The 17,650-nt window shown below is 41.7% G+C and overlaps 1 protein-coding gene across 1 annotated transcript in view; it reads right to left on the reverse strand.

Annotated features, from left to right (window-relative positions):
- slc8a3 (solute carrier family 8 member 3) overlaps window positions 1–17,650 on the reverse strand; it is an 89,403-nt gene that overhangs the window by 16,298 nt on the left and 55,455 nt on the right. The window contains exon 3 of the mRNA XM_068338684.1: window positions 11,475–11,581. Coding sequence (XP_068194785.1) covers window positions 11,475–11,581 — 107 coding nt within the window. The remainder of the gene's footprint in view (window positions 1–11,474; window positions 11,582–17,650) is intronic.

Genomic DNA, 17,650 nt, shown 5'->3' on the forward strand with positions numbered 1-17,650 from the left:
TCATCCATATCTCCGTGCTGAGAGGAGCCTCAAACGCCTCTCAGGAACAATTACAGCTCCTCATCACAGATGGTGAGACCTTTCAGAGCGACTCCTCTCTATCTGAGGCTCATCGTCTCTTTGGATGTCTCTCTGTCTTCTTTTTTTTTTTCTCCCCCCTGACCTATTTCTGTCACTTCCTCCTCCCTCCGTCTGTCCGTCCTTTTTTCCCCCTGCTCCCCCTCCCCAAGCTCAGGATTCAAGAGTTCGTATTAAATCCTTTGCGTCTAATCCTCTGACTGGCGGTGGCAAAACATCGTAACCCTCGCTAGACAACACGGCGATGCAGGGAAGGCATCTTTTGATGTAAACGCTTTGTGTCATTGGCTAAGTGATGGGTCCTGTCCTCCAATGGCAACCTCAATCTGAGAGTGGAGGAGATGGCAACATAAATCACATTTGGATGACGGAATGAAATATATTTTTTTAAAAGCAGCATTACAACGATTGAGAGCAGAGGGATGCATCTAATTTGATCTCAATATAACAGCCTCCTATTGTCATTCCTTGTGCACGGCTACCTCTGTGACCCCCCCACCCCACCCCCTCTATCTTGTGCAAACACACGAACGATGGCAAAAACCCGGATAAGACTGCATCAGGCACAAAAAGTAGCCCAACTTCATCGACTGTGTCCTTGAAGAAAGAGTAAAGAAACCCCCCCCCCAACTAACGACGATGAAGACTACAGTAATCACAGCAGAAGAAGTCAGGTTTGACCTGCAATCTTGTGGGGGGGGAGGGGCGGGACTATAAGCATAAACTGCAGCTTCATCGATGTGTTTATTCATGAAAAGTTAGGCAAACCGTGCACAAAAAAAATTAAGATGCACAACAACAATATGCAAGGTTATAATCACAATCAGGGATAATTAAAGGGAGCGTTCATGCAGTGCCTCCCACAATAACACTGCATCAATGAATTACCATTTAATTGCATGTTGATATAATCAATGCTGCCTTGACAGACAGCTCCGTGCAACTAAAGGGAGAACAGCCGTCCTTATTTTCCTCTATGTAATGGAATGAGTCTGCAAAATAAAAGACACCTGCCTTTTTTTTTTTTAACAAAGCCAAAACTATTCTTGCAAAATGATTCATTAAGAGAATCACACATAATGGAATACTGCCCAGAGGAGAGAAATTATAACGTTATAATCCCCAAACACACTGATCATTAAACCACTTTTTTGTGATTCTATTTTTACTTTCTATGCAATTTGTAGATACTGTAGTAGTGACAGAGAATTATCATCCGGTACTTTGTAGGTAGACTTTGAATTTGTGCGTTATCTGCGGGATTTTTGATTCTCAGAAAAAAATGTGTTTGATTTTATTTTTCTTCTCGATTAATGTAGTTTTGTCTGTATTTTCTGTCTTGGTCCTTGTGTAAATCTTGTTTTCCATGTTTGGTGTATTGTATTATATGTTTAGTATACCGTGCTTGCGCATCAAAATTTGCGACTTCACCTCATTGCGGATTTTTAGTAGGTAGTCATGTGATGCCGTATGCGCATTCTATTGGCTGACAGCATCCAGAGGTGTGCTATGTTCTGTGAGTCTCGTACTTCTGTGAGATTCAAAAGTGTTTTAAACAGAAGGTGGTTTAATATCAGTATGGTGAGGGTTCATAAATGTTTAAATTACCATAAATAATAAAATAAATAGTTCATTGCAATATTATCGCAGAATTCGTTATTCGCGTGTGGTTCCTGGAACGCATTAACGGCGAGTAACGAGGGATCACTTTATTGGAATAAGGATTTCAAAGTTTTAAATGTTTACAATACAACAATGTTTATAACAATGTAACACTTTTCGTAATTTAACGATGTATGAAATAAATTCATTAAAAACATCTGGAAAACGAGACAGCAGCATTATGTCATTGGAACAGTACGTTGATAGTTTGTGATTCGAAAAAGATATCATACAAGTAAATTCTAGGTTTATGTCTTTATTTAAATACATTGGATTGGCATCGGTTGCCTTGACAGGAGATAATTAAAACCAGTATTGAGGCAATGCAACACAACAGTCAAAAAAATTAGATATTTCACAGATAAATTAGACAAATTTAAGGATTGCTGTGTCAAAAGACACACTTTTGAACAAGACGAAGCACAAACACAGCCCGACACTGACGCACGGCTTACATTTCTCCTCTGGCTGCTGCCTCTACTCCATTTTAAAGTTAATTTTATGGTATGTGCCTCTGTTTTGACAGAATTGAGATGTCTGTACTGATCAAGCCTTATCTCGTTTTTGTTTTTGGTATATTTTTTCTCTTGTTCTCTCGACTCACAGTCGCTCAGTCGAGCGGTTGGATGCGACGCCATCATGGCTTAAAGCGATATTTTGACCTCTATGGGAAAATTGATGTTAGGTTTTTTTTTTTAATTTGTTGCTCAAATAAAATAAGAAAGTAAGAAAACAAAGGCTCATGTTTGTACTTCCGGCATTTCTGCTCAGGGGGCATGACCTCTTGTCCTTTGAGCCAGTTTCTGTTTCCAGCCTTTTTGCTAAGCTGTGATAACTAACTTAGCACAGATGTTCTCATTTTCTGAGTGAGCTGAAGAAATGTTGCATCACTTGTCACACTTTTCATAGTTCCTGTCTTATTTTGAAGGTTTCCTACATTTATCATTTGGTGCTTTTCACTTCCTGTGTATTTCCTCGCCTTTGGTTCTGCCCCTCTCTTTCCTGTCTGATTCTTTTTACGTTCTCAGTCTGTTCATTCCCTCCCTCTGTGCCGCATTTATTCACTGTCTGGTTTAGTTTATTGTTGCATACTCCTTGTCTTCTCCTTTAACGTTTTCCCTCCAGTGTGTGTCGGATTGTTTCCACCTGGCCGTGGTTGGTGTGCTCCTCCCTGTGCCACCTGTTTGTCATCATCCCATCATTCACACTATTTATTCTGTGTGATTCCACCTGCTGATCGTCACTTAGTCTGTTTGTGCTCCTCCAACTTTCCTTCTCCTTTTTGCATCAGCTTTGAATTTGCCCACTAAATTCCCGTGCTGCACGTCCCTTTCCACCTTGCATTGCCTGCATTTAGGTCCTATCCCTACACTGTAAGTAAAAACCACTCAAAGAGATCACTGTGACAATCTTATCTTTCATTCTTTTGAAAGCTTACCCCTTCTGTATTCTCCCATTTGATACCTACCTTTCCAAACTGAGGTAACAATCCCATGACTTTTATCAGTCTGGAACACAGTTTTCGATCACTTCTCTTGGAATACAGTGCATTACCTCTGAAAGTTAAACCAGTGCCTTCATCAAGGTGAAAATATTCACCTACGCCTCGCGGATGAACGTTATATCCATCACGTGAACAAGAAAACGAGCGGCATAAATAGAGGGAAACTTTAACTCTGTCCATACATCATCTTTTTTTTCCTGATCCTCCTAAACTGAGCTGCAGCGATAGAAAACAGGCCGTGGTCCTAAGGTTACGTCCCTGAATCGTCTGCCAACAGGTGGTGAGGTTACGGCCCCCCCGCGGGGAGCAACAGCTGCTCCCCATCACTCACTCATCCAGGTTTTTAAGGCTCTCGCTGTCAGTCTCCGAAATGAGAAAAGTTGGTGAGGCTCTGGAAAAACAGTAAATGCGTGCCCTGAAATTAGCAGATCATCGGCTCCAGTGGGTCATTAGTTGGGGTAATAATGGGTTGCTTTGTGGGAGGTTCTCTTGTGTAATGATGCATATGATGGAATAAAACCAATGTTAAAAGATGCATCAGGCTTGTTTGTTCAAATGGTAGCGACACTCAATGTAGACACCTGTACAGGGGACACGCGGTAACAGATGTGTCCTTACACGCCGGCATTGCTGTGGAAGGTTCCCCCGTGAAATGTAAATGGTAATACAATCCACCCACTTTCACTTATGCACTGCAGAAAGATGCTACAGTAGTGGACATTTTAAGTCAAAATGAGCTTAATATAAAAGCACAGCAAAGGAGGGAGTGCAGCGAACGTCCTCCAGACCGCCTGTCCTCCAGACAGACCAACTGAGGTCAACGTGATGCTGAACAAACTAATACACTGACTTTACTGCTTCGGCATTTCTGCTCTGTTAGACTGCCTGAAAACAGGCTTTAGCTGAGCTAAACAGAGACTTCACATGGTGTATTTATAGTATTTAAATAGTGTATTAGCATGGTTTAATATTTATGTTGGCAACAGCGATCATAAATATCCTTGCTAAAGAAAACTCAAAGTATTTTCTTGGCATAGTTTCTGTTATAAATGTACAGGTTTTGTTTTGGTTTTTTTAGATAATTTACAGTTTACAAGCTGTTTCTTTAACAGGTAAAATGGTTGCCATGGAAATGCAAAAAAAAATAAATCAGTATTATTAATATCATTATAAATAGCAAAAGGTGCCATTGCAGCATATGGTGGATTTTAATACACAAGTTGTTGAAGATACATAAATTATATATATATATATATATATATATATATATATATATATATATATATATATATATATATATATATATATATATATATATATATATTGTATATATGCCCAAAATAAGAAAAATAAATATGCTAAGAATGTCCTTTTGAATGTTTAATGCATTTCACAAGTTTCATTTGATGTTTTTTGAGTTATATTCCAAAAATGTCATTAATATCTTTGCGTTTATATGCCAGGGAAAAATAAAAGTGAATGAATAGGGCTCGAGAACATCCCCTACATCAAATGACCAAAAAGAAAGTTTTAACAATTCATGCTTGAAGGAAAACGAGAACTACTCATGTTCAGGTCCGATAATAAACATGTGAGGGAACATTTGTGAAAGTTAATGACAAAGGATTAGTAGAATACACATGACTACTCCTTTGAGTGCTACAAAGGGATTTCCAAAACCATCAGCAGCCCTGCTATGACCTACTGGAACATCCACTGGGACGTCCCCACAGTCATCTGTAATGGCTGGTGGGGCCGTTGATAAGGAAATGGGGTCTTTATCTCAGCCCTATTAGGCAGCTAATTGATTCAATACCAGTCATTTAGGGTTTCTCCAGGCTGAGGATTGAGCATTTCTGCCCAATGAACAGACATGGGCTCCCAAGAAGGGAGCAACAAGAAGGGAGCTCACATTACTTTGTTGATGGGGCCCATATTATTGTACTGAATATACAGAAAGTGGGAGGTATTCCCAAAATTAAAAAATCTAAAATCAAAATAAAATTCTAAAAAAATGTCACAGCTTCAATTTATCCCGAAGATGTTCTATATCTAACAACATTACACTCATAAATAATCCAGTGTGTTCTGAGCTGGAGAATATGCATCAAACCATCTGCCTATGTGTGCTGGGAGCGGGCAGGGTTTTTATTCATTAGACGACAATGTATAGATGAGCATATAATAATTATAATTGAGCTTCAGCTCCAGTTTGAGTTTGATTTTGTGAGAAAGCAAAACACTGACAGATCAATGAAACCTTGAGTGAATAAACCTCAGCCGCCCCAACTGAGGAGTTTCCTTATTCATGGGGGGGTGGATATTGATGTAAATATTTATTGTCTCGTCTGATGAGCAGCAACATTAAAAGCAATCTTTACTATCTAACCACTCATCTGTGAGCAGAGGAGCCGTCTAGATGGAGAAATCTCGCCCCAGGTGAGACGAAACAAACGCATTTTTTAACTTTGAATGAAAAATAAAACGTCAATCAATCCATCCATAGCTATAACACGCTATTAAATAAAACTGATTTCCCCTCTGGGGGAGCTAGAGGTGGGGCCTGGATGCTGTAATCTTCTGCCCTCATTGCATGGATGTGTGCTAATGTGTAGAGAGAGGGGGGGGGGGTTTACATGTAAACGCCATATATTAAATATTGATTGGATGTTAAAGAAGCAACCCCTTTGCGGCTTGGTTAACTATCATGATGTCGAGGGGTTCCTGAGGACTCGGTCTCCCTCGTGACGTCCGCCTCCCCCCTCCAGCGCAGCACAGCTAGGAGCACAGCTCATTACATCCTCTTTTACTGGGTCAGGAGGCGCATAAATCTCTATAGGACTCAGTGAGTTTGATCAAGCTGCCCTTTGTGTTGCTTTAAAAGTCAAGCTCATCATCCACGTTGTTAACACGTGACCTGGAATGAAAAACCTTTCAGCATCGTCTCTGCGCCGCTTCCTTCCGCCGGATGGAGAGATGAAACGCTGGAGGCGCTGGAGGAGAACCAGCAGCTCTGGAGATGTTTGCCCAAAACTGGTTTGACTAGTTTTAAGGGATACGGGGGTGGGGGTGGGGGGTCGAGTTATCATGCGGCTTTGGGTTTTTCGGCGCGATGACATAACAGTCAGGACTGGTTTCCCGCTGCTGCTGCTGGTGGTGGTGGTTAGCTTTACAAAACACTCATCCATTCCCTATAATGAATCCTTCATCGTCATTGTGCAGACAACAAGCAGCGAGACACTATTGGCCCCAAGTCAATTCTGATGCCAGTACATCTCAGAAACAGTTTATTGGAATAGGAACAAGCATCTGAAAACCAATGAATGAATCACGACATCTACGACAGACGACGAACGGCTCCTTGTCCTAATTTTTGGTGTCTGTACATTTACACCTATTAAAAAAAAAAAAAAATCAACTGAATTTATTTTATTTTTTTAATCCCACGTGAGGTTGTTCTGTGATGAAATCATCATCTAAATCGCTTCACGGTGTTTCTTTTTCTTTCTTTTTTTTGCAAGACGTCTAAGTCAAACTCCATCTGTCCTATAGAGTTCAGAGCCGTCGGCTTCATTTGGAGGTAATGAATGTGTGTGTGTGTGTGTGTGTGTGTGTGTGTGTGTGTGTGTGTGTGTGTGTGTGTGAGATAGAGACGACTGGCAAAGCTCAAAACAAAATGTGAAGTGCCCTTAGATGCCACGAGAGCTTCCAGCCAGGGAACGAGTGGAGGTAAGGGGGGGCGGGGGTAACGGGTGGCACATTTCCCCTGGGCCGGCCATGATTTGAATGGAAAGTGGCAGGGTGGGAGATAGATTACTGCAGGAAGAGAGGGGCATTAATCCCTCAGCCAGGCACGCAAAAACACACAGGAGCACACAGTAATAAAATACTTCCAAACACACAGACTGCTCACTCATGCACACATGGAAGAAAACACAACAAAGCCAACCACACAGCGCTGACACACCAGCATATACCCGCCACCGACTGCTTTGTTGCACTTTTTTGCAGTGTCATTTGAAGGTCTTACGCCGGCACCGACCCAACACGTTCCATCCCCCTCCCATCATTCCTCTCTCACACCAGAGCGACTCGCTCAGTCCTCTCTTCCCACTTTTTCTCCATCTCCTTTTGGATCATTTTTCATTTCAAGTGTGTGTACTTCAGACCTTGACAGTACCATTTCTCTAGAAGAAGGCTCCTCATCCTCTTTATTTACTTCCTGCTATTTTTATTTGTCTTAAAACGACTTTCTGGTAATAAACTGGAATAATAAGCAACTGGTAATTAATAAAAAACATTGGATTGATTAGTTGACACTTTATCAGGTTTTAGTTAAGCTGACAAATGTGCGGATTTGTCATTACTTTCTTAGGAGATCACGCTTTCACCTCTGTTTGTTTGTTTGTTTGTTTGTTTGTTTGTTTGTCGGTTAGCAGGATTACGTGAAAACATGCAGAGGGTTTAAAAAATTTAATGAAAATGAAGCCGACCCAAAATTCCACAAAACTTCTCGAGAATGATCCGAATTGCTGGATGTTCTATGAGTTCAGATTTCATGTCTGATCGCTATTTAATGTAGGAATTGATCGGAAAATGGGTTCCACAGGACATAGACCGCCATGCATGTCGATTTATTTATTTCTTTGCGTTCAACTTGGTGACAAAGTTTTTTTTTAATCTGCGACTGGAACTGGCTCCGTGATGAATATGTTGCTCGCGCAGCTGTATTATAACTGGATATCCACTGATCTGTGTGTGTGGCAGTTTTGTTTTTTGGCTGACGAAGAGGTTAGAGGTCAAAGTCAGACCAAGAGCAGCGCCTCTGCAGCGATCAGGACGTCAGTCGGACGGATAGTTGCTGACACGCAGGCGTGAACTCTGTGAGTCTTTGGTTCAAAGGTCGTCATCGGTCGATTAAGTAAACTCCTCTCGACTCTATAGACTCTACTGACGTCCTTCTGTGTCAGAGTTTTCCAGTGATTTCAATCTATAACTATTGTTATTCACCAAAATAAAGTGCCCCAAAGAGGAAATCACTGCATGGTTTTAAAGTTCTTGCATACATATTGGAGCAAATTTCCCTTCTGTACTTGCATTTGCTTGCACTTCCTTTATGAGCTCATTGAAATAGCATGAATTGCATTGCTTAAACTCCACAGTCGTGAACGGGAGGGTGGAATTATCCACCGAGGCCCTAAACTTGTGAAATGAACCCGGAGCCCTTGACTCCGGTTGTGAGTGTTGTGCTGCTGCAGCAACGCTGGTGGAGTGGCTTGTCTGCAAACCTCACCAGAAGTGCTAATGGTATTGACCACTTGAGTATAAGTTAGAGAAGGGCAGAGCTGGAGTCGGCAGTAAACAACTCCAGACTGACATGTCAGGGTGACGGTTGGCTTGATTGCTTTCATTACTCACACACCGTCCGAAGTCAGACCTGCAAAACGGATTGGGACTCGTTCACATCTGCCGGGGGGGGGGGGGTTGTCGGCGTTCAAAACGTTTTCTGAACAAATTTAGAAAACGAGTGACATAAGTTCTGGTCATAAAATGAAAAAACCGGTGATGTAGAATGATATGCAAAAAGTTATTTTTGTATGTGCGTTCTTGTTTTGATCGTCTATTAATGGAGTAATAATAGCTTGAGAAACTTTTTTTTTTCTTCTTTTTCTGAAGTATCTTTGGTCAAAAAGCTGCTTTAGAAGAAAAATGGAGCGAGGCTGAAAAAAAAAAAAAAAGAAAAAAGAAGCCACAACAAAACAAAGACCCTCATAGAATATTCATCAAAATCCACTTCTCCACTTTAATAAGGAGGAAAAACAAACCCAATCAGCCTCACATCAGCGGTTATGAACAACAATATAATCGCCACATTATATATGAAAAGCGAGAAATTATCATATCGTTCACATGACTGCTACTCCTCCGTTAAACACCAGTTTGTGTTTTTCTCTCTCTTTCCAAATGAAAGCGGTTTCGTCAGCTCGGGCGCATTCATAAAAGATGATCCTGCATGAGAAATAATAGAGAAAGGCTTTTTCATTACCTCCTCATCATATATAGATCAAACATTTATTACCCTTGATCAAACATTCATTACCTCCCGCATTAAAAAAAAAAAAAAAAGTAAGTACATGTACCTGGTATTACTCACTGCCTGCACTTTCATTAGCAGTTGTGTTCCGGCATCAGAATGAGTAACAGATAAATCAGATGGGGGCGGCAGGTGAAGGAGGTAAACCGCCACGTTATCTGACACCATGACAGAAGCAGAGCGACCCAGTGGTTCGTGGGTAACGGAGTGTACATGCAGGGGAATACAGGTATCACTTCCTCTCACCTGTCAGCGCGCCGCCCAAACAAAGCAGATGTGTTCAGACTCCACCTGGCCATCGGCGTGTGTCATCCTCAGCGCCAGCTGTCGTCACCTGTCCACATCCCTCTCCTCCTCCATTACCTCTACAACATTACTGTCTGCAAGGATCCCCACTCACGTTCATCGCACTGAACGCAACGCCGCATCTGGGATGGCGGCCATTCATGAAGTCGTGTCGGTTTTATTGAGCATTCAAGTGGTTGTTTGCAATATCTTTTAAATTGATTACTAATTTATGAAGAAATTAATTTATTGTTTTATTATTTTTTTTATTTTTTGTACAGCTGATGGCAGAAGATGACATGAGTTACTCCTTTCAAATTTACAACTTAATAGTCGATAGTAAAATACAAGATTTGCGATTTTTTCATATTTGTCTGAAAATATTTTCTTGTTAGTGTTTAATGTTTAAAACAATATTGTAATATTTACAATTATTGAGATTTGCCTCAAATTTGTGAATTCAGGATTTGATTTTTTTCCCCGTTCACAAATAAATAAAATACCAATTTTTTAAAAAAAAATACTTTTTTATCACAAACATCTCAAGTGTTAAATTAAGATACAAGAAGCAAACGTATTCCTTCAGAATCAGAGAATATTGAAGGATGTTTACTTGTAAATTTGTGAATTTCACTAGCGAATTTGTAACATCAGAGCAGAGTTCTGTTTTTCTGAAAAGTTTGCTTTTTTCTGTAAAAATTTGTCTTAAGTCTCAAAGACTTTTGAAGGTTTTCCTCACAAATTTTCCAAGTATAATTTCACACAATATTATAAAGAAAATGTCGTCACACATTTGTGACCTTTTTCCTGGTAAAGTTACCATCTTTTTCTTTTTTCAATATTACGATCACCTGCATTCATATCTTGGGCTACTATCGCTTTTGTCTTTTGAGTGACCCCATCATGAGCTGGCGTCTCATCCGGGGTGTACCCCGCCTCTTGCCCATAGTTTGTTGGAATAGACTACAGCGGACCCATAAACCGCAAGACGGATAAACCGACGATTACAATCGTGAGTAAAACCAGAAGCGACATCATCTGAGGAAAGTTTGGAGCGACCAGCCATCGCTCACGAAGACCTGCGTAGCGAGTGCTCTTCATCATGACTCTTCTCCTGAGAACGCGGGGAGCCGGCGCTACTCAGACGGCGCTGCCAGGCCCAATAACGCAAACATAATGAGCTGCAGTGCTCGAAAAAGGCAACAGCCAAGTGTTAGATTCTGCACACGAGCCTGTGAGCAGACGCTACCAATGACAAGCAAGAAAGCAACGCTGATGATGAAAAATCGATTCCCGTTTTGAATTCTTCTGCTTTTATTTTGTCATATTCAACATGCTGCAAAAGGAGAAGCTTGTCGTGCAGAAGAGTTTAATCATGCTTCAGCCACGGGAACACCTCGAGACATGCTACACGCATCATTCTAACATCAGAAAAAAACCTGCTTGTTTAGGCTGAAAAATTCAAACAGCCCTTTTGAGTTATTCCGCCTAATGATCTCGTTTTACCGTCAGCGGTTTTTGCTTGCATTTTTCCACCCAAGAAGGTGACTTAAAAATAGCTTTAGGTAAAAACCGTGTCTCTGCATAATAATGGCCACTCACTCAGATGGAGATGGTAAATCATGGCGGGCGCCTAGACTTCTCTTTCCGGGCCGTCGTTACGACGGAGATGGATCGTTTGTGGCTCGATTTGTGATGTGAAAGCGTGAGTATGGGTGTGTTCAGGTGCAGCTGGGGATGAGGGTTATAGGGGTTAAACAAATCCAGCAGGGTGAAAGTTCAGGGAAGGCAGGGGGGGCAAAGGACAACATGTGAGAAGGCAGAGAGAAAGGAAGAGGTCGACTACTGCACCTTTCTGCAGACTCATGTCTACCATGCGAGGGCTGGCCAGCTCCAGGAAGAAGTTCTTGTTTTTCTCATACTCCTCATCGTCAATAATTTTCACGTGAATAACTTTGCTGCAAGAAGGAAGGAGGGGAGGGGGAAAAAAAGGAAAGGAGGTGTGAAAGGAAAAGGAAAAGGGATAGAAGGGGGCAGATGGGGGGGGGAGAAGAAGAAGAAGAAGAAGAGAAAGGTTAATTTATAATGGAGGAACACAGGATGTGCACTGTAAGTAGGATTAATAATCAGCATGGAAGAAAAGGTTAGGAGGTGAAAAGGTCAAGCTTGCTGTCCGTCACCGATTCATAGAGGGCTGTTCTGGATGTCATGGCAACCATATATATATATATAGCAGACTCCGATGGGTGGGTGGGTGAATGCAGGCCCGATAAAAAAAGAAAAGAAAAAAAGAACACAATGGCCTGAAAACAGCAGCGTGTGATCAATCAGGTTGTAAAATGTGTAAGCGGACGTTTCACAAGGGCAAAAAAGGTGAGCGCGCGATAAATGAAAGAAACTGTCACCCGTCCGAATCGATTTTTATGGCTCGATTTTTCAGTCAGAACACTTTCAATGAGACGGGTGACTGGACACTATGAGGATCACACACACCCCCCCCCCTTCCCCATCACCAACTCTTCCTCCTCCTCCTCCTCCTCCTCCTCCTCCTCTCCAGGCAGAGGCAGCTCATCGCTGAGGTTATTGCTCCTGTTTGAGGAGAACACCCCCCTTTAATGAAGTCAAACGCCTGGAGGTACGGGGCTGTTTCTCTTCAAAAGAGCCGCGTTGTGACATCATCTCACAGAAAAACGGCTCAATATGGCGCCTCGGTCCCGGCGGCGCTCTCACCGCTGATCGCCCCTAATTGATCTTTTTAAAGAGTTATTGACGAGCGCAGGCAGTTAAGTGGTCAGAAAGGTGCCCAGATGTCTGCCGTTTCATAACTGGAGGAAATCCTGGAGGAATCGCTCCACTGGATTCAATTGGATTCGGTGTAAACAACAACAACAACAACAACAAAGCAACCAGAACATGTCACAACGTCCACCCTGGCTTGATCTGATCACAAGCCGTCTGCACAGACATGGAATACAAAACAGAGACATTTAAATTCCTGCTGCGTCTCACCTGAATTCATTTAAATCAGTTTTATGAGAGGCAACATTTTATTGATGGGAAACAGCCAAATTGAAATGTTACAAACACGATCCGGCGTGTTTCCTAAGTCATTTCTTTCTTCATCAGCTCCTCTCGTCTCAGAGACGCGTCTATATTTACATGTTGATTGGTGTATGCAGATCAGATCACAAGTGGAAACACATCGTCGTGCCGCCAGGTGTGAACTGAAGGACTCGGAGCTCTTGACGGCTAACGGGAGCAGCAGACGGGTCAGCAATAGTCAGATGAGTTCAACTAACCATGAAATGGGGGATGTTATACTTTATTATGTGTCTGCCGTCTCACGGGACGTCGATTTTTCCTCTTCGTTCGAGCGTTTTTTGTTTTTTTTCTCCAACATTTGTAAAGGCAGGAGTTTGACTAATAAGATAAGTGGCGTGTGGAATCTACAATCAGCTCGTGTCGACAACCTGCAAATTCACCTCCAGCACCGTGACACGTGGCGAGACTCGTGTCAGTCGGTCACACTCGCACGAAGGTAATCACACACACTCTACAACGCACACACCATCTCTATAAACGTATTAAATCCTAGCATCTGTGAAGAAACTACACAGCATTGCTGTTACTTCTGTAATGCATTTAGTATATGTATATGTATAATATATATATATATATATAGCTACTAAAGTAAACTAACTAAACTAACCCCATGAATCTGTTTTAAGTACACGATCAGCGAAAATTCGCCATCTCTTAGGATTTCTCCAAAATCCACAATGCTTTCAGTTTAGAGGTTCTACTGAAAAGTTGAGCATAAATTAAAATAAATAAATAAATAAAATAAAATAAAATAATATCTTTAAATCAATCTGGCTTCTCACGACTCTCAGTTGCAGCTGTATGGAGACATTTTATTTTTCTTCTGAATTATTTATGTGCGAATCCACCTCAAAATCTAATCACGTCTTCTCCATTTCAACGGCCGACCCCCGCACAGAAGGAAATGCGAACTTCTCCTGTGTGCCCCCGATAGGTTAGAATGTACGCTTAACATGAACAATGTCTTCCTCAATTAACTCTCAATGTTACTTCGCTTGTTAGCTCACTTATCATCCATGCATAAATGCACAATTCCCTCCGCATGTGTGAAATGGAGAAGAAAGTAGTTCATACATGAAACTGCTCTCAGTGTCTAGAGATTATGTTACAGGGTCATGATTTCTGAAAGGAAAAGCCTTGAGTTAAATCATATTTTATTAGCTCCACATGCTAGCAGCTATCCAGTTCCATTATATTGAAGAGACGTCTCCACACCAAAACAATCCAGATGGATAAATAGAAACACGGCTAAGAGGAAAAATATCTCTATTTTAGATGAAACGTTCCTTTAACAGAATGAGTTGCTGTGTTGAGTTAAGAGCAACTCAACACAATGAGACATCATTAAAGCATAATTATACCTGATTTAGTGCCACAATTTGGTTAATTAAAGATTAATTCAAGTCAATAAAAACAATCATGTCACAATCAGCAGGTATGTTAACATCGTGAGAACACTGGAGCGACATATTCATCTTTGTGTGTTGTTTCTTTAGCGCCTGACAGCAGAAATTTACTCATCAAACACACTTTATACACCGGTGTTCCACTTCAACAAGACTGAGGTGCCTGTAATTAATCCTCATGATACACAGCAAGCTAACGCTGTGAAGACAAGAGTTCCCTGTAATGTTAACAGATTGCAGGAAGAAATGAGAAAGATAAACGCCATAAGGTACCACGAGAGATTATTTTATGTAGGCTTGACATTTAAAATGTTAATTTGCTGCAGATTTAGGTCAATGTTAGTTAAAAATAAAAATAAAAAGTATAGAAGACTTCAGCCTTGTTATTTGACATATAAACTCTTCCCATGCAGCTGCTTTGGGGTGTTTGTCACGATGGTGACAATTCCCACGCGCCTTGAACGCAGCCTTAGCTGGTGTTTCATTTCTAAAGAAAGGAAGTGAGAATAAACAAATAGTAACGAATTCAAACACACACACACACACACACACACACACACACACACACGCACATTCTTGAAACACTGCCAAACACACACTGTGGTAAAAAGTATGAGGAAAAAAAGTGTAAATAATGATATTCGTCAATAATTCCCCAACAACATCTAGCGCCCGCTTCTATAGAAAGCCACTGTTTGTGTGTGTGTGTGTGTGTGTGTGTGTGTGTGTGTGTGTGTGTGTGTGTGTGTGTGTGTGTGTGTGTGTGTGTGTGTGTGTGTGTTTGTACATGTGTGACAGGGATGTAATCAAACACCCGCTGTTCACATCAACACCAATCACAGCGAAGGCCGTCCTGTTGGCGGTTCGGTGGATGGCGGCGTGGTTTAACCATTGTTGCGTTGACAGAAAAGACAGACAGGGTGTGACATTGCATTGCATTGGATGATGTGTTAACGCACAATCTGACTCACAGGTACATCCATCCACAGCCCACCTCCATTTTTAGTACCTCTGACAAGGAGGTTGCGTTTCCACTCGCGTCCGTCTGTTTGTCAGCAGGATTATGGAAAATCTGCCGGAAAGATTTCCATGAAATCTGGTGGGAATGCAGGTGTTGAGAAGGAATATCTTCAGTGAACGTCTGGATTAAGATTAATGATTTCACCTCATTTAAAAATCAACTTCTTTTACTTTTCAAATTTGATGTAGACCAACAGTGTAATTTAAAGGAACATGTCACCTAAAATTCATCTTTATCTACAATGAGCGTGAGCACGTAATCGCTGATTAAGGATTTATTTAAAGGCAATGAGCCCGGGATAAGGATAAAGACTGGAATCAGGAGGAAACAGCTAGCAGGGGTCTAAATCTCACTAAATATCATGTTGTATCTGGTTTAGTTAATTTGAACCTTACCTTTTGTTTTCAATCTTTGTGCTGAGATACGCTGGCTAAAATAACACCATCCTTAGTGCTAAGGAACGGAAGTGTTCTCAATCATCTCATCTGACAAGCAACAAAATCAATCATTTCCAAAAATCTGTTCTTTGTGGATGTTATGTGTCGCATTTTATTGTTCTTTTTTTTTTTTTTTTGCAGAGAAGATGTTTCATCTCTCTTCCTCTTTGGCAGCCAAGTGCACGATGTAATATGAGCCGGTGCAACCCCATAAAATTCAGCACAATGAGCGCACATAAGGTTGAAACTACATCCTTTTATAGCATAAAGCCGTCTGCCTTTGTGCTGCGAAGAATACGGATGGCCACAGAAAAAAAATCCCTCAAATAATACGACCTGCAGGAAAGTAAAGCAAAGTCAAACGGAGGTCGTTCCTCTCTCCGATGTTCTCATTTGCAAAACCGAATCACCGTAATGTGTCAAAATTAATGTGGTAATGATTTATTGATGCTAACATGCATCAAAAGTATAAGTGAGTATAAGTGTGGGAAGCGCCGTTGGGGGAGCGACAGCCGATTAGAGGGTTCACACCTCTGCTGCACTGGGCTGCCCACAGCCAGGAGCCGGGAACGAACAGATGAAAAAAAGGGGGAAGGAAGTGTGACATGAAAGTGTTGCAGAGGCAGATCAGAGCGTTTCTTTCTACCTTCTGTTCTGCGCTCCCCTCCCCAAAACCCCCCCCCCCACGCTGTGGCTGAGATTTGCCTCGTCTCCGCTTTCCAAATGCCTCGGCTTCAACGGCAGATTTACTGTTTTGGTCCCATCTCTGGCCTTTTCACAAACACTAAATAACACTGTTAGAAGTGTGAAACCGCTGCGGTGCAGTAACACTTCAGAGGAAGTGTTATCCAATCACTGCTCCCAAAAAAAAAATCGTCGTTGGACTAGGTCTGACCATAAAATGCCTCGGCTTTCGCTCCGTAAAGCCCTTCTGAGAGGATTTTCACGCAAACCAGGAAGGAAGCTGGAGCAGGGAAGCAGCTAAAAGTGCTGCAATTAAACATGACCTCTCTTTTCTCTCTCTGTATAGAACACCTGATGCCAGCTGATCCCAGCCTTAAGCTCTCTGATTTGAACTAAACACAACCTTTCTAAATTCTCCTGAAAGCCTCCAACTGCCTCCCAAAGCCCCATCCGGGTGCTTTCAACCGGGGTGCATGACTGACTTTAAACCACCGCTACACTCTGTGTGAATTTACTTACATCTATAAGTTACATCTGGCCCCTTGAGGACAGTCATTATACCAATGTGGCCCCCCTTGCTTTAGTATCATACGTTAGCTGTGTCTCTCTCTAGAAGGCGACAAATAATCTGCTTCTGAAGAACAAAACGTGACATAAAACCAGCCTGCAAATCATCAGCTCTGCTTTCTCCCACACCATTTCAGCCTTGTCAGATCACAGCTAACGCCTCCACTCAAAACCAGAATATAGTTGAGCAAATAAAGACGTGAAGAGGACAAGGGAAAAAAAAAAAAAAAGACCCCGTTGCCTCATGGGAAATCAGTGCCTTAATTAAGCAGGCCTGGTTTCTGTCACCGAGCGCAAGGATTATGTGCCTCGCTCATTATAGTCCTGATTATTGCTTTTCCCCAGCATTCACAGAGAAAAGCCAGCAAATACATTTGTCAATGATTTCTTGTCACTCTGATGACAAATTCAGATTTAATATTCCACGTGCGCGCGGCCTGCGTGGGGCGTCGAGGGGCACGATTCCCCTCATCTTCATCTTCTCTCTTTCCTGTCGACTTCATTTATTTTCTTCCAACAAGGCAAACAAGTTAAAGCACATTTGACCCACTTACAAAGAGGTAAAACTTTTTAAAAAAACTAGAATGACACTCCGCAGAGAGAGCGCAACTCCGACGAGGCTGAACAAACGTACTACCTTTGACTCGTGCCCTTGATTAAATCCGTTCAGCAGTTTTTTTTTGTGTGTTCAAATGACAGCAAACATTTTTTTCCCCCGACGTCCCACTCAAAAGTTACGACAACAGTTTACCTCGGTGTTGCAAGTCATCTATCTATCCATCCGTTCCATCATGTTTATAGGATTTATAT

The sequence above is a fragment of the Antennarius striatus genome, chromosome 17 (assembly GCF_040054535.1).
Source record: "Antennarius striatus isolate MH-2024 chromosome 17, ASM4005453v1, whole genome shotgun sequence".
NCBI classification, from domain to species: domain Eukaryota; kingdom Metazoa; phylum Chordata; class Actinopteri; order Lophiiformes; family Antennariidae; genus Antennarius; species Antennarius striatus.